Source organism: Lutjanus erythropterus, chromosome 12 (assembly GCF_056507025.1).
Source record: "Lutjanus erythropterus isolate fLutEry1 chromosome 12, fLutEry1.hap2, whole genome shotgun sequence".
NCBI classification, from domain to species: Eukaryota; Metazoa; Chordata; class Actinopteri; order Lutjaniformes; family Lutjanidae; genus Lutjanus; species Lutjanus erythropterus.
The window spans coordinates 12,399,856-12,418,571 of NC_139328.1; the positions used below are offsets into that span (position 1 = coordinate 12,399,856).

Genomic DNA, 18,716 nt, shown 5'->3' on the forward strand with positions numbered 1-18,716 from the left:
GGTAATAACGTTACCAATGCTGGTTCAATCTCAAACTGACCACTACGCACTCCACCCACCCACTCAATCTGTGCATTTGTGTGGGGTCCGCCACATTGAGTGTCATTCCAAACCAGTCAGCCTTATAAACTAAATTGCGCTCAGGTGCAGCACCTCTGTTGTGTCCAGGATGGAGGAAACGCTACAAAAGTTAGTTCTGTATGAGGTGCGGTCATTTCCACCGATCAGTAATAAGTTACTTTTCCTCAAACAGAAATTTAATAGATATTTTTCGCGCACATGTGACAGAATGACAAGATGAAAAAAGGTTCAACAAAACAGATGTGGCCCATGAAGTGTGGGAGCGAGTTTTTATTTATTTAATTAATCATTTTTCCTTCCATAAGCTCACTGTGTCATGGATGAAATAAGAGTGTCATGTCATTGCCACTTACATCTTTGCCGGTGCTGTTATTTTGTTTAAATATTTATTCAATTACAATATTCATCATGATAAATGTTCCTGTTTCTGCCAGAGAAAGGCGAGGGTGTCCCAAAGATTGCTGGTGTATTTACACCCTCTCCCTTATTTAAGTGACCCTCCACAGCTGAAAGTATGACTACAAACTGAGTCATACTTGTCACTGAGTTGGAGCCTGTAAGTTACAACGTAAATTTTGGGTGGTCACTTTCTAAGTTAGACCGTGAGTTCCAGATACTTATATGGTAATAACAGGTAGCAACACTCTAGGTTAGAAATTATATGATAATGATAGGTATTAACACTCTAAGTTAGACCGTACATTCAAGATACTTATGTGGTAATAACAGCTAGTTATACATTATAAATTATGGGAAATTACAATTATAATAATGGGTAGTTATACTCTATGTTGCCTGTAAGTTCCAGGTAATTACATGGTAATAACAGGTAGTTACACTCTGAGTTACACTGTAAGTTCAGGGTAAACACATCATGGATAGTTACACACTATACATGGGCTGTATTATAAAGTGGTACAGAAAAAATACAGATTTTTGATTTCTTGGTGAAATTTCCCTTTAAAGCTAAGCTCATGGTATTTTGGAGGTGGGATGTCTTAATTTTAACGTCATGCACTGGCAGAACGTGGGCAGCAACTAAACAAAAAGCCAATTAAACCACTGTATTTGTCAGACTCTTGCGGATTTGAAAGCGGAGCATCCTGTAGTTTTCAAGTTTGTACTTCATGCTGTGACATAAGTAAAAGAAAAGTGTGTACACGCACACACTCACGTACACACACGTACGACTTTCATCAGGCACACTTTCTTCTGTTTTGTTTGTCTTAAGCACATATTCCCAATCACAATTTCCACACCAGCCCTCACTACAGCTCCTAAGGGTGCAGGCAGACACTTCTAGCTGCAGGCTCCCCCACTTCTGAAACCTGTCAAATCTGTCCTGGGAGAGTCAGCCTCCCTCTCATCATCCAGGGGCTTATGGACCTCTCTCCATTTACCCTCCCTCCCCTACACAGTTCTCTTTTCCTCCTTCTCTTCCCCCCTTTCATCTCACATCCAAACTTGCCAGTTGCAACCTTCTCGGCTTCCTCCAAGTTTTGTCTCCTTTTCTCCTCTATTTTGTCTCCCCCTCATCTACCGTCTACGACTTACTTTTCCCCCCATATACTTTCCCCATACGGTCTGTTTTGATTTGTCCTCCCTCCGTTTTCCCTTCCCGATGTGGATTGAGGATAATCAGGTGTGTCAAAGAATGACAATCACATCCCTGCCTCCCACAGAGTTTTGGGTCACAAGGGGGTGGATCAAACTGAAACATGGGCATCGAGTGGGGATGATCTTTTAAACAAAGAGTAACCTTGTTAATCGTGTGAACTCAATGACCCAGCCACTATTACTGCCACCACCGCCTAGTCTGATCAAAGTTTTGCTTTTATGTTCAGACTCATTATGGCTGTAATAGGGATCCTTTTAATCTGTAAATAAAGTTTTTGGAATAGTGCACACAGTGATTCATCAACAGCAACTCGTCTGCACTGACTAAACAAAACTGGCTAAAACAAAACGCAAACTGAGAACCTCACAATGCATTACTAAAAGTAGGTGGTGGAAAAATAAATTACTTTATACTTCTTCTCCACATTTCAGAGAAATATAGTACTTATTACTCCCAGTTACTTTGACTATCAAGATTAAACATACAAAATCTAATAATTAGAACTGCACTGTTATAGATTAAAATTGATTAAAAATGTTTTTACTGTTTATATATAACACCAATAAAACTAACTATATATAATGGGAGTAATTCTGCATAGTGAGTAGCTTTGTTTGCAGTGTTGGGGAGCAGTGAGCTACATGAAAATAAACTCTTATTTAAACTACATTTTTCATTTGCTTGCTGGTAGTTTGACTACATTCATATTTGCATAGTGATTGCGGTAGTTAAATAACTTTTTTTTTTACTGAAACTACAAAAAAAGGGCCACCATTACCATTGCTTCTCTGATTGTGTGGTAAACAAACTCAAACTCATACTGTGCACTTTCCCATGATTAGTGGGATATTTATGTATTTTTTATTTATATGACCTGTGAACAAGTGGGCACTTCTTGCGATAAACTCAATTGAGAGGCTTTTTTATTTGCATATTTTGGCATATTTTATTATAATTTGATCATATTTTTTACAAAGTACACTGAGCTACCTTTTCTAAGCTGCTACAGTTCACCAAACTAGATTTCTCCTCAGGGTAGCTTTGCTGTGGTTGAACCTTAAGTGTGAAGTATTTGGTATGCTTTCAGAGTAGCTTTCACAACACTTTTTATGCCTAAATACATTTTACCAACAATACTTTCAATACTCCAACCCTGTCTCTGTGAAATTATGTTTATATACCAATAATATGTTTTGCAAGTTACTTTAAAAAGGGACACCAGGGGTTCATAACCACATAAATAATATGTGGTGAGGTTTCCACATTAAAAGCAATCGTTAAGGTTAATAAAGAATTGTGGTTTCCCAATAAATAAAGATCATAAAGAAGTCATGTCTTGTGCTTCATGTGACTGTTTTCTCAACATTTAACCATTTAGTTTAAGACAAGCATCTTTCTCTAACCTTATAAAAATACTGTGGGCACCTAAACATAACTATTTAAGTTAATCCTGCTTTACTACAGATATTATGGGGCAACAAATGAAATACTATGTCGATGAAAATTATATAAATCATGTTGACAGAAACCACAATCCGAGTGACTTTACATTTACTTCAAAATCAATTTGCTTTAGTAAAACAGTAGAAACAAGTGAGACTTAAGTTTTTAATGAAGAACTTGTTATAGACAGTGGTGGAAGAAGTTCTGAGAGCTTTTACTTGAGTAAAAGTAGAAATATTATAGTCTGAAAATACTCTGTGTCAAGTAAGTCCTGAATACAAAATATTACTTGAGTAAAAGTACACAAGTATTATCAGCAAAATATACTTAAAGTGCAAAAGTGAAATTATTCCTTACGCAAAATGACTCCTTTTACAGTGTCATATTGTTATAGAATATTATATTATTCTGTTTATATCATGAACAAATGCATGCAAGAGCGTTGACAATGTAGAACCAATTTTAGACTTTGTATAAGTAGTATACTAGATCATATCATTTATATCCTGATTTTTTAAATGTATAAACTAGAAGCTAGTAACTATCATTGTAAAATAAATGTAGTGTAGAAGAAGAACATTTACAAATGACATGTAATGGTGTAGAAGAACAAAGTATCTGAGTAAATGTACTTAATCACTTCCTACCACTGGTCATAAGAGTGTTTTAGTTTTGTTTAATTTCTCTTTTTATTTATGGAAAAGATATGAGTGCTTCTTCCACCACTGTATTAAATCTATTAAATTAAGCTTCCTAACACCACACGACGTTAGTTTATGTTGGTGTGTAAAAGTAGTGTCTTTCCTCTACTTTCTGCCAGGCTCAACTTGAAGAAATATATTCAAGGACAGCTGTCAGCCAAACTCTCAGTTCCTCCTTCTCCTCCGAGTGCTCTGCCTACAGTCTGCCTGTCCCCTCCATCCCCAACAGAGGGAGGCCTTTCAGTCCATCCATACTCTCCACAGCCTGCCTGCCTTCCCCACCACCATAGTCCTTCGCCCATCTGTCTGTCTGCTCTGCGACCACTGTCCTGAGGGTGTACTCTGTCTCTCCCTCCTCCCTTCTCCCCTCCCAGCATCCTTCTCTCTCATGCGCCGTGATCGATATGGACGCGGAGGGAGAGGGGGGACCTGTCTGTCAAAGCCGGCGGTGGAAAATGAAGGCTCAGATGAAGGAGGCATGCTCTGTATATTAAATGCCCAGACCCCTGTGAGGGGTGGAGGGGGATTCGGGGTGGGGATATATCAATAGGCTTCTGCTAAAAGAGAGATAAGGCCAAAACAGCAATGAGAGAAGTAGAGCGGAGTGGAGGGAGGGGGAGCGGAGAGAAGGAGAGATGAGGAAAATGAATAAGGAGCTGAGCAGTGAGGTGGATGAAGATGTAAAAAATGTGGAGAAAGATCTTTGAGCAAAATGTGAGTTAATGATGTTAATTGATGTAATAACTGGAGGAGAGACAAATGAGTTTTTTTTTTCAGGTGGATGAAGGGGGGGTACAGGCAGGAAGCGCAAAAAAGAAGGGAAATGAGCTGAGGACCCAAAAAGTGCGAGGAAGAGTAAAGAGCTGAGAAGGGAGAAAGAGTGAAGAGCTGAAGTTAACGACTTTGCAGATTTCATTATAGAGATAGTTAACCCTGTTGACACTGAAGGAGGGCGCTATCCTCTCAGGAGGAGTCCGGTCCTTCCACCTCCACGCACAGAGACAGATGAGATCATTACAGCTATCAGCACCACTGCCATCCACAATTAGCACATCTCCTTTTCTTTTCCCCACTCCTCCATCCCCCCATCTCCCCTCAGCTCACACTGTCTTCCCCCCTGCTCTCTTTCTTTACCTCCCCCCTCCTCCCCCCTCACCTCATGACACTTCTTTGGCCTTGATTTGGAGGCAATTTGACTAAATAAAAAGCCACATGCAGCAAACCGCTCTCAGCTTTAGCGAGACGCTTGCTTGACCTTTCCCAACTCATTTAGAACCCATTTGGCTTTTCACACTGAAGAAGGCGACGCACGGTAATGCAAAGCTTTGCATATTGAGAATATAAATGTCTCTTAAAAGTTAAAGGAGAAGTATGTATTATATTTGTCTTACAAAAACACAAATGACCACAAAGTGTCATTGGAAATTAAGGAAACATGTTATGCTGAAATACTGGCTTGTCTTAAAACAATGCTACAGCCAGCATGTTCTCCTTTGAAATTTCCATTCCCGTCTGTAACGTCTGTTTTTGTTTTTTGATGTTGTAACTTTATACTTACAATATGTTGCCGCTAAGCTGTTGAAACATTACATCTGTTCAATGTCCTTTCCTGACTTTTCCTGTACTTCATATAATAACTAGGGATGATAACGATTAATCTATGCTCAATTAATCGATCGTTAAAAATTTAATCAATCTATTATCAAAAAAAGATCTGAAGCATCACAGAGATTATTTTATGAGTGCACTCAGCATGTTATCTGATGTTCTAGTATATGTGTTTAATATGTGAGCCTTTACATCTTAATGTGTTTTATAAGCAGTACAGTACTGTCAGAGAATATACACTATGCTGCTCTGGAAATAAAACTTTAGTACTGTTTGGTATAGGCAAATGTTTAATATTTAATGTTTTTTAATGATTAATTGATTTAATTGATTTTTACTGTTAAAGAAAGTCCCTACAATTTGCAGCTCTAATGCTGACATTACTGCTACGTTGCTAAAACGTCACAGCATCTCCAAAAAGCGGTGGAAATTCGGACAACACCGGCAACGTTTAAAATGACACGCTAGCTACGACACTCTGTAACTTCACTCGGTAGGTTGCTACAAAGTCACATGCTGCAAAAGTTACATTGCAACGACGTTCCTGCAACGGCTTTGTGTCAGTCAGGAAGGCAGGCAGTCACTAAACTCCAACTCCAGAGTGTGAATTTTCAGAGCAGTGGGCTTTTGTTTTTTTTTTTTGTATATTGTGCTTATAAAAAGCCAATCAACTTACAGTGTAGGACTTGTCGTCACTTGTCATTGTCTAAATGTAATGTTGCACTCATCTTGCACTTGTGTATGTCCTGCCTGAGCTTTGAGTCTGGGAAAGACAGGTATAAAACTCACTTCAACAATATGTTGTATATTAAATAGGGATTTAACCTGTGTAGTGTACTATCTATGGCTCCAACTTGGGATTTAGACTGCAGTGCTCATTCTTTAAGGCTAGGATCTCACATATTTCTTCTTTAACTCGTGTATAAAGCCCAACTCTACTTTTCTAATCTTTCTATCAAGTCTATCAAGATGCAAATCCATGATGCACAAACACTCTCATGCACACAAAAACATGCTCAATACACACCTGTAAAGCAGACTGGACACTTGAAGGTTCCTCCCATGCCCTCAAAGCTGTGCTCAATCAAGTGGCATTGAAGCTTCGCTGGTGAGTCGAATGACTGACTACAGAGCTTGCATTCATGGTTCAATCCTTCCTCTGCAGAGAAGAAAAAACAACAAAAACAAAAAATCATGAGAAGGGAAATAAGCAGAGCGTGAATGTCAGAGGTCTCACTCTGCATTTTTTTCCACTTTATTTTCTCACATGAAATTTAAATTTTACAAATTTGTGGCAAAGGCTCCTGCCTGCGATTTTCATGACTCAGGCAGGAAATAATATAACGTGTGATCTGCTCCCATCAGGCACAAATTAGATGACCAGCCGGGGTCCTAATCGCTCAGACGAGGCCTTGCACTTTGAACATGGTGAGCATCATCTTTCTGATTAACTTACATACATCACAAAATAATTTATTTTTGGCATTTTGCAAATTAAAAACAGACATGAGGCAAATCTAAATGAAGGGAAGTCATTTGTGTTTTGTAGAGGGTGAATCAAAATAGATAAAAATCAAAAACGGGGGTGATTACTATGACTGTAAGGACAAAAAAATGATAGCAAAATAGTTTCTGAAACCCTTAGGTCACCAAATCATCACTTCTTCGGTGTACATACACTGACAATGCTTTCAAAACATGTCAACATTTTTAATACAGAGCACGACAGATTCCCAGTTTATCGGCTTGGCATTAGAATTCCCTGCACGTCCATCTAAACATTCAACTACCTCAGCCGAGACCACTGATAGCTTAAATAAATGTCGTTCAGACTGTGAACCTGCACACTCATTTGCAGCACAACGATCTGCTGACTCAGACTTCCAGAGAACTGCCCATCTCCAGCGCGTCAATAAAAGGCCTATACACTCTGCCACGGGGCCGGACTAGTGCTCTATCAAACTCCTGCCAAACCTGACATTAGGCCAGCTACTGCAAAGGGGGGGTGGGGGTTGGATACACCGGGGACTCATCTAGGGTTTATCCCCAGGTCTCTACAGCCCAGTGCCCACCACATAGGCCCTGGGTACCAGAAGCACGAATACACAATCCACCTAACCAGCTGTGCCCGGCTTGAGCCCTGGGGGATCCGAGTGGAGGGTTAATCGAAGTGGCTTTAGGCAAATCTGGCAAAACATGTCTGCTGAAAAACAGCGCTGGTAACCTGCAATGGACAAGACACTTATAGTTTCCAGTTTTCTTATAGTTTTTAACTAATTTGAATGTTTTTATTGTTCTACACTAAAAGCTCACCTAAAACTCACTTTTTGGTAAGTGTTAGGTTTAAATGTAAGCTTTGTATCTTTTCTTTGTTCACCATCAGTTTTCTTTTGTCCTGTTTAGAATTTGTACTAAAAGCTCACCTGATACAACAAGCTGTTTAAAAGAATAGTTTATTATTTAATGTGGGGTTGTATGAGGTACTTATCAATACTGAGCTTTTCAGTTACACTAGATGCCTGTCTGCACCCCCCCAGCAGTTTTTGATGGAAAATCACGGTTATATAAGCCAAATATTGCCCTTGTTGCAAATATTGCTTTTGTTGCTGACCCTGTCTACAGTAGTACATCGTTTAGCTTAGTACTCCTGCTGCTTCTCCAAACTGGGGGCATACTGACTACCATGTATCGTAGGTTATACACTGTACTTCATACAACTTCACTTCAAATAATCTGAACTATTCCCTTAGCAAAATTAAATTACAATATAATGTGAAGATTCTGGAAAAAAAAACTTTGCCCAAATCAACCTGCTTGGTGTATACATGCTGGACCTGGTCACTTCATTTGAGGTATGGTATATACAGTAAAAAAGGGTAGTATCTCAGTTTATGCACCTATAGATTGATTCTGACTACTTCTGACAACTGCAAACCACTGACCCCTGATATTTCCAGGAAGAGAGGAGAATGGAAACATCTCCTGCTGTGCCAAAAGAAACAGTGGGAGCGTATACATATTGAACTTTTTGCTGTAACATATTACCACATGTTCTTTTACAATCTTTTCCTCAATAACATAAACATATGGCATGGTATACCACATAAGGTGGTGTCTACGGCATAAATACAAAGCATAGGTTGCACAAGCTCACAGGCTTTGTTCCCTCATGACTGTCTGGTAAAAGGTAAAGGGCCGATCAAGGCAGCTCATTGCAGTTTTACAGGGAGCACGTTGATGGTGTGTTCTGCAATCATGCATTTGACAGATGAGATATTCTGTAGCCTACATGTGCATCTAAGTGTAACAGCAGGCATCAGCGAAAATACGGGGAGGAGGAGGAGGAGGAGGAGGGTGGCACGAGTGCATCTACGCAGCCGTGCGGGAGGATCACTGCCCTCTTTGATCACCATTCAGTTTGCTTGTCTGTGTGAGGGTGTACACTAAGGTCAAGCTTGCTGCAGGGTTCACAGAGCTGTTCTTCTGCCATATGCGCAGCCCTCATTTGACCCCAGTGCACAACGCTGTCCCTTTGGAGACCTGGCCTGCTTCATTATGCAGATAACTCTGCACCTGCCTGACTGACCTTGTGTGCGTGCATGTGTGTGTTTATGTCTGTGAGCAGGTGCACCAAGGGAAAATGGCAAAGAGATATTAATACAGTATGCTTTAATTTTTGAAGAATAAGGCTGGTGTTGTTCAATATTTTTCTCATTGTCAACAAATCAAATCATCAATACCAATATCGTGATAGTCCATCACTCAGTACTTTCAAACTTCCAGAGGTGGAAGTGATGCTCAAAATACTGTGATTACGTCAGGCTGCAAGCCTGTAATTTTACTGTCACTTAAGTATGCATTACCCTATGTAATCTACTTAGATACTTTTAAAATCATAATTCACTACTGGGAAGAACTACAGTTTGACTTAATATCCCAATCTTTCATCTGCATTTGTGTAGCCAGTAAGGCCAAATGGGCCAATAAAAACCATGTCATATGGATGAAAAAACCCAGAAACTCTGCAGCAGGCACAGGTTTGGTGAGTTGAACACTGACCAGAACCATGCAGGAGTTTGAGTAGTTTAGACTGAAGATTTGGAGACACAGAAACCTCTCTGATTAAATCCCTGCTACTTATGATGCATTAAACATAAGCAATTTAAAAGTAATACCCTGAGTAGTTTTTGAGAAGATTACTTCATATAGATTTTCAGTACTCTTTCCACCACTGCCAATTCCGCTATACTGACCGTGAGTCAGCCCACACCCCTTCATTCCTATAAATTAGAATAATAGTTTAACAATAGTTGAACACAAAAATGCTCAGAATTTCCTTAAACAGCTGGCATTGTACTTTTTTTTGACAAGGAGTAAATCATGTATTTGTTGGGAATTATTTTGGGGGGATTAATACACATTTGTAGTGCTAGCATGAAGTTATATTTGCGATCAACTTAAAATGAACTACAGAGCCTGTTCATCATTATGTAGGAATGTGTCATTCAGTAAGGGTGGGGGAAAAAATCAATAGAGCATAGATAGTATTGTGATATTTTGCATGGCAATATTCTAGTGATACACAGATGCCAAGTATCAGTCTTTTGTTATATAAATCATTAATATTGCAAATGTTACTTTTTGGTGACAGAATAATAATATCAATTGCTTTTCTTTTTCAGCCCACTAGAAGGGGCTGAGTCTTCTGGTGAGATGATGCCTTCGTTGCAAAATTTTTAAAAAAAATGACTGAAGTGGAATGATTGTTGACAAAGTTTTCCTTTGTAACTGAAAAAAAAATCTATATATTGCAAAATGTTTAAAATCACAAAAATATTGTATTGTGACTTAAGTGTCATTACAGTATTGTATCAGGCCTCTGGTGATTGGGTAAAAGTGGCTCATCGACATGTTTTTGGACAACAGTAGAGCTCTCTGGCAGAGAGGCATGAGCAATACTTGAAAATAGGATTTGTTCAGTGTTGGTTTTGGTCTTCTGTTGGGATTTATAATTATGCAATGAAAAAAAGTTAATGCAAGGTCACTATTGTGATATGTTTTAAAATTCTGTTCAGTATATAGTTCAACTAGACTCTTCACGTGTTTACCCTGAAAAAAGTGCTGGGTAATATATAGAAAGATAAAGACAGATGAACAGAGAAACATGTTTGAAAGAGCAGTAGAGGTTTTACTGAGAGTAAAGTGTGCTCTGTTATCCTGTGTAATGCAGCCTGTGCAGGGCTGGGTTTGTATTCAGCAGTGTAACAGGGGTTGAATCAGGCTGGCAGCCTGTTTCTTAGTGAGAGCCAAGGGAGGAAGTCAGCGCACTCGCCCCTATAGCAGCCTCATTGGGCTGAGGTCACTTCCTGTCGCTCTCCCAGCCCTTCTCCTGGGCTGCCCAATCAGCACAGCCCTGCGTGAGCCCCCACCCCTCTCTATGCACTGAGCAGACTCTGGATATAGTTACAGGGCCACAGGGGACTGTCAGCTCTCTCTCCCTCTCTCTTTCCCTCCTCCGACTCTCTGTTTCCGAGTCTCCCGAGTGTTCTCCGCTGCCACCACCCTGTCCCTCTGCACTCCTAAGAAAATCCTTTAGATGAGAACTGCTCCTGTGCCTGCTCCCTCTAAGCATCCCTGACACCAGCAAAGTAAGCCCATCTGCATATCCACAGGGCCTTGCGTTCCTGTGGCTCATGGTTTATGTATTTCACAGCTCCTTAAAACACAAACGCCTAATATCTCTCCCATGTGGAGGACAGGAGAGGAGGGAGAGAGGAAAAACTACTCTCAAAAAGAATGGTCTTTATTTCTCAGCGCTGTTTACTTTTTTATCCGGGCTGAAGTTCATGTGCTGTTGAAGGTTGTTTGGGACGCTGGGGCTCGCAGGTCTGGCTTGCGTAGTTTAGTGAACTCTTCGCAGCCGCGGCATATTGAATTCTGTAAGTTGAAGGTAAAGGTGTCTGTGAATTTGATTGAGACGTCTCAGTTTGCTCGGAGTGTAACTGCTCAGCCATCAGCTGACAGTGAGTAAGAGACCGGAACTAAAGTAACTAAAGACAGTCTAACTTTCTGATAATAGTGTGTAGTTAAGTATAACGCAGGGCATTGCTTAATTAAAAACTCTCCCTCAGCTTATTCCGTTCCAACACCACCACCACTCGCCCCCACCGCCACTGCCCCTTACTCTATTTAAACAATTCTGCTGAGGAGCAGTTTGATTTGGAGGGGAAATCAGGATCACTTTTAGCATTTGGCTTTGGAAGAGAAAAATCTGATACTTAGATTTACACCCCTCTCTGGGGCATAGTGAATGGTTCTCTGAAGCTCACTCTTAGAGGGACCCATGCTGCTTGTGTCGCCAAAGCAGCAACACTCTAACAAATGATATTAAGGACATCAATCAAGGCACTTCTTTGCTGCAAGTAATGAGTAAACAAGTGGGAGAACAAATTGAGAATATTTACTAGGCAGGAATGGATTGTTTTGGAAAAGCCACAGACAGAAGTAACATAGTAATCAAAGCTGGTCCTGGTCAGTGTGATACTGAGACGGGGTTGTACTGACAAAGATTAATTTAATCTAATTTGCAGACAGTTCTAAACAGAGAAACAGAGTTAAGCAAAAACTAGGTTTAAAATGAGCAAATGCAAATATAAAACTAAGCAGTTTGTTGCATAATTAAGTTTCATCAATGTGGAGATGGTCGCTTACCCAAATTAAAACTAATATGTAATAAATTAGTGTCTTGTTGGGAGCTAGTAGTTTAAAAGAGGGGGAAAACCATTAGCTTTCAGCTGCTCTGTACCCCTTAACAAAACATTACATTGTTTGCTAGCTAGCTAAAAGTCATTAAATCATTATAATGTTTGCTTACTAGCTAAAAAAGTTAATGAAATGTTACATTGCTTGATAGCAAGCTAAAAAGATAATAAGATGCTATATTTTTTGCTAGCCAATAAAAACTTAACAAGGTGTTATATTGTTTGCTAGTTAGCAAAAACAAAAGTTGACATAATGATATATCGCTTGCCAGCTAGCTAAAACATTAACAAGAGGTTACATTGTTTGCTAGCTAGCTAAAAAGTTATCTAGCTTTATGCCTAATTTCTCCTCATTTGCAAAAAACTTGATGGAGCAATATGGCTCAATATTAGAAGACTAAAAATGGACAACTGCACAATTAGGAAAAAAAAGAGACAACTGGTAGACTGTTTCAACAGATCAAATGGAGTAAAAGAAAGAAAAGGTACATCATAAAACTCATCTGGATTGAGTCTGTCCCTTAACTTTATGTTTGAATGCAAGAATTAAATTTAACTTTGGTTTTAAATAAAAAAAAAACTAAATTGAGGTTTAAAGGGAGGTTTAAATTTATTATACTTTCATTTTAGGCTAGTTTATGTTTGGTGCAACATAATTTTAAAAAAATGACTCTATGTTTGTGCAACCCTATCTAAGTTTCTGAACTGCCAAACCTCGCCATGAAGGCAGAAATACCTGCTTAGAGTTATCTTCTTTATGAGGAATTTCACCTTTAGCAAGAGTTTGCTTTCCATTCTACCATCTGTTTCATGATATCCAGCCTGATGTTGGAGTTGTATGTTAATAAACTGAGAAGATTTGGTTTTCAGCGGACTCACTGCTGTATATACAACCCACTGCGGGATTGTGGATGGTAGCAGAGTAGACAGCTTCAGGCCTGTAAACAGTAGGTGGGTTTACTTCTCTCTTCTCTCCGCGGGAACTATCCATTAACAGATAATGGGGGGAAAATCAGAGTGATTAAGGCCCAGGGAATTATGGGTGAATACAAATTGACTCCACCTCCGTGTGGTGTGCTCTCTTGAGGTGGAAGCACTGCTCATAAGGAACAAACTCATTTCAGAAGTACTACAAGGCCCATTAAGGCCTGGAGAACGCTGCGGATGGGAGGGGGGGGAAGGTGGTAGGTGGGAGCGCAAAGGGATGGACTCCCCCTGGACCAAAGCTGATTGGAGAACTGGCGCCTGGGGGGAACATTACTAATATCTATTTCCTGTCTCCACAGTTTGAGAAGGACAGAGCGAATCAAGTGCAAAATGTAAAAAATTAAAGTACGAGATTTAATCATGGCACCTTGAAAATTCACCCCATTCTATCAAAGAGTTAATGTATTACACGATACAGTGATGGAAATGTGGTCGAGAGCTAGCTAATAAAATCAAAGAGATTGGAAAACTACCACAGCATGAAAGGAGAAGCTTTACTCCAGTTTGCCTGTAGGGAAGTGGGCATGTAAAAGACATATTCTGTGTCTGCCGGAGAAAAGTGAAAAGTGAAAGATAAGCTAAGCGAGGTGCCAAAGCCCTCATGTCAGGGTCCCAAGTTCGGTGCATGCCTGATGCTGTTTTCCAACCTCCAGTGGGAGAAGAAGGGCTGAGGCGAGACTGTTGGCTGTGACATGTCAGTGGCGGTGACGCCCGCGCACAGCAAGAGCAAAGGATTCTGGGGGAACATGTCTCTGGGAGAATGTCAGCTCTGATGCATGGCAGCTCGTTGGAGGTGCTAATCAGAGCAGGGCTAGGCTCATGCTAGGATCAGCCACTCAGCGCCTACATTAACCGCCTCACAGCTCCCCTGGCTACTGGGCCAGAGGTAGAAACACCGAACTGACAGGTTTTTGTGTCGAGATAAACATGCGCAACGCTTGAATGGATGTTACAAAAGGTTTAGCCGACTAGAACACCTTTTGGAGTTCACAAAACATGGGGGACGAAAACATAAGGACACTTTCTTCTCCCTAAAATAAACGCACTGAGCAGACATTTCCACTTGAGTTATTTGCCAAGAGCCCCTGTGCATGTGTTTAGCGATACTCAGATTTTATACTCTGTCGCAGAAAATAGAGAAACTACAGCCAAAAGTCATTGTTGAAGCATTAATATCAAAGAAACAAGAGACAAAAACATGTTAAAACATTTTATTGCAGAAGACCTCAGGCTGGCTGTATAAATGATAGGTTTCCACAAAATGAATGCATGTGCGACTTCCTAAACGGAGCCTTATGAAGAACCTGCTGTGCTCTATGCATGGCTTACATTAGGCATTTACAAGCTTTTATGAGTCAGCTGTGTTATGGCAACATGGCAGACAGTGGCATGATATCAAAGAGAAAATTAGAGGGAAATTTTATTTGTAGATCTTATCTTTCACATCACTGTAGCCTGTTACCTCCAATTCAGTAACATTTATAGAATAAATTGTGGCATTTCTCATCCTACAAGCATAGATGTTTTATATTGTTTCTAGCTAAGTGAGTAAATGTATATTGTGTGTAGTAAAAGAGTAAGAAAAACACACAAGTTAGCCCTACACAAGATATGTTAAGATGTGGAGGTGGGTTTTGGGGGGTATGGAGCTCCCCTTCAAAGTTTTGAAATACGTGCATCTGCCTCCCAAATAAAAACATGAAAGTAGCAGAGGACTTTATTTTCACTAACTGCTTACCTGCTACTCTGTACCATTATTTTTGAATTGTGACATCACACCTGAAAGACACTATCACAAGGCACAAATTTTGTGCATTTTTCTTAACCGAAAATGCTAATGATCATCATCAATAATTAATAATAATTAATATTTTTTCTCATTTTAAGTATAGGTTTCCTTATTCAATAAATGCCTCCACCAGACAAAACAATGTCAAATGAGATTGAATTACTGCCGATCTAGACTATCAATTAATTATCAATAAGACATGTTAAAATTCCTAATTAATCAATTAATGATTAATCATTAACATACCTAACTATCAATATGAAATGATGCAGAAAAGGCACCAAAAGGTACATAAAAAAATCACCAGGATACAGTAATTGAAGTGTGTTTTCCCTGGTCTGTAGTGCTGTTTATCCATCTAGATTTTTTTGGGGTGTGATTTGCAGATTTTTTTTTTTTTTTATCAGCCGTAGAGATGTCTGCCTTCTCTCAAACATAACAGAACTAAATGGCACTTAGGTTGTGGTGCTCAAGCACCTAAAAATACATTTGAAAATTTCAAACCAAGTGTCTCATGACCCGGTTACTCAAGATAATCCACAGATCTTGTTGTGAGCATATAGGTTCATATAGGAACTACTATTTTTCTGCAGTAGAATCTACTTTCTTTTCTACTAGAAAGACAGTAGTTTCTTCATGAAACTCCTCAAAAAATGAAATATGAGTCCTACTAATGTTGAAATGAAACCTTGATGTGCACTATGAAATTTTTGTGGGATAAAAGACTATTTAAATTTCAGATTTTATCCAAATATGTAATTTCAGATTTTTTAACTGTACTGAATTTCATGTCTGCAGCCAAAGGGAAACTATATCTGGTAAAACCAGATGAAGCTGCTGTTTCAGCTGGATTTGGCGCTGCTGTACGCTTTGAAGGATAGTCTGCCATTTTGGGTTTTGGCCTGGACCATGTTACCTGCTATTCTTACAGCTGAAACCCACAATGGCTAAAACTCGGTCAAATGAACAGTGTGTAGGTCACAGAGGCAGAGGAAAAAAGCTAAAAAAGAGAAGGGAGAAATCCACAACAACAAAGGCAGGAGCCGAATACTTGTTAACGAATGATGTGTAGGCGCTGCAGCTGCAGGCAGGTATGGAGGTCCATTGGGGACAAACAGTGCAGGGCTGCTGAGATGGATTGCATGGGAGCGCTGGACCCCCTGCAGCCACACAAACACCATTCTGCGCTGAAATGCTCTAATTTACTCTATACATGCCTATTCTAAACTGCTGGGCTTTTTCTTGTTAGAAGGAAATAAAGGTCAAGTGACTACGCCCTGACTTTCCAAGACTTAAGTTGCTGTGCAAAAAAATTATAAACAAGCAAAGAAAAACTGTGAAATGGGCAAAGAAAAACTTGTGGAGAGAAGAAATGAGGTGTGAATCCAACCATAATCTCTTTTGGGCCCCAAAAGAATGTGTGGCCTGAATGTAACAAGTTGCATTTTTTTGGGAACTATTTTTCGGTGAGTAAGCAGGAGGAGGTGTACATGGGACTGACTTAAAACAGTTCATAGCATGTTGTCCAGTGCAACTAACAATTATTTTCATTATCAATACATCTGTCAGTCATTTTCTTGAATCGCTTAGTTGTTTGGTCTATAAAATGTCAGAAAATGTTTATCACTGTATCCCAAAGCCCAAAGTGAAGCTACAGATGTCTTGTTTTGTGCACAACCCAAATATATCTAGAACACTAAAGAAACTAGAAAATTTTCACAACCGAGAAGCTGAAATTAGAGAATTTTTAATTATTTCTTTTTAAAAACAATCAAAACAATATATCGAATTTCAGTATAGTTGCGATAAACATAATAATTGACAATTAATCGATTAATCCGCTAATCGTTGTAGCTCTAATTTGAATGACATTGGAGCTCAGTGACAGTGGTCCTCAAATGGGACCAGAGACCTTAAAAGGGTCCTTAAAAGAGCTTCCATGGGGTCTCCAGCGAAAAGGAGAATAATTTGTTTTTACTAAAAATAACACAATGACAACATGTATGACTATTTAGCCATGGGTTTCATAAACAAGTGTTTCCTCTGTATTCATTTGTGCACCACAACAGCAACAAAATTACTACCACTGCAATACGTATAAACACTGTAATTTATCCTTAATGTTATCTATAACTAAGGTAAGTGTAATGCAGATTCTTCAGAGGTAATGATCACATAATAATTATAAGATTTTTAATGTTAGAAGCTTTAAGCATAACTGAGACCTGAACAGCGAAAGATAAGAGACAAAACAAGGACTACTGCCCAATGAAAAAACTTTGTGGTCCATTTGTGTCAGTTTAAGGGCACTTGATCTGAAAACATGTGAGAACCACTGCTCTGTGGCAGGGAGGAATGAGCTGCATCTAAACATGCCATACTCATTAGTAGGAGTAATTTAGTTTTTGGTCTTTTAATGCGATTCATTAACAATAAAAAAAAGGTGTCAGTAAAAAGAAATAAAGGTCAAGTGACTAGGCCCTGACTTTCCCAGACTCTTGTGTTCAACTGAAGTTGCTGTGCAAGAAAAAAAAAACAAAAAAGACAAACAGGCAAAGAAAAACAGTAAAATGGGTGAAGAAAAACTTTGTGGAAAGAAGAAACGAGGTGTGAATCTGAGCGGAATCTCTTTCAGGTCTCAAAAGAGTGAGTGGCCTGAATGTAAAAAGTTAATTACGGGCACATGCCCGGCTTTTTTCGCTCGCCTCACTGTGGCATTGTCAGGCTGAGGTATGTGGCTCTATGGGGTCTGTGGTCCACACAAAGGAGCAGGGGAAGAGAGCGTTGCGGAGAGGCCCCTTGGCTGAGCTCACGGCATGGAACACTGTACAATTAGCCAGCCCCTGCGTTCTGCCGGCTTATAATTATCAGTGCTTGCCTTAATTGACTCCCTTAGCCTGCTGCAGAGGGACCCCCCCCTCCTACCCATACCCCCTTCCCCCCTGCTCGACGCAGGCCGCCGAGTGCCACGCCGGGCTCTCCAAAGTCATTTAGAAAAGCGCTCATATTTTCGACACAAAAAAGGGGGAACATTTGGTGAGAGAGAATTCATCATCAGGTGTCTAGAGGTTTTCCTTAATAGAAAAGCTGAGTCCCACTGAGTGCGCTCCGTGTAGCGGCCAGCCACGCATGCTCAGGACCAGCAAGCCGCCATTCGCAGCGGGCCACAAGACATTAGCATAATTTTATATAACACAGGCACCCGCACTGGAAATTTAATACATCTCAGCAAATACGAGACAGGCGTTTTGCATAATTTTTTTTCTCATTCTCCACCTAGCTTCCCTCTATCTCTCTGTCTTCACTCCATGTGTCTCTCCAGTCTTGTCTTCGTCCTGCCTCTCTTCCTTTCCTCTCTTGCTGCCACTCTCCTTTGCCCCCGCTCCCCCCCCCCCCCCCCACACAACCACCCCTCTCTCCTCGCCCCATGGTGCTGCTCTCACTAGGAGAGGGGAAGTTCATTACCTCAGCTAAATCAGAATTAGTCCCTTCATTTTGACGGGGCGAACTTCATTAGAAAGGCCCTTCCTTAATCCAGCAGGGAGAACTGATGAATCTACATGGGGGCAATAATTTGCTTCACACAGCACATTCAGCCACTTCCTCCACACCGTTTCCCCCTTTCCTTTTCTCTGACTATCTGGCTTTATGTACTTATGGTTACATTTTTATTAGATCTACAGCAAAAAACCTGAGAAAGGAAAACACCTGCATATAATTAACTAATG

General features: G+C 40.0%; 1 protein-coding gene across 5 annotated transcripts in view; it reads right to left on the bottom strand.

The window, feature by feature from the left end:
- Positions 1–18,716, bottom strand: part of LOC146317692 (zinc finger protein 521-like) — a 134,178-nt gene that overhangs the window by 21,457 nt on the left and 94,005 nt on the right. For all 5 annotated transcript variants that reach the window (XM_084731805.1, XM_084731802.1, XM_084731804.1 and 2 more), the window contains one exon: positions 6,479–6,610. In XM_084731805.1, coding sequence (XP_084587931.1) covers positions 6,479–6,610 — 132 coding nt within the window. The remainder of the gene's footprint in view (positions 1–6,478; positions 6,611–18,716) is intronic.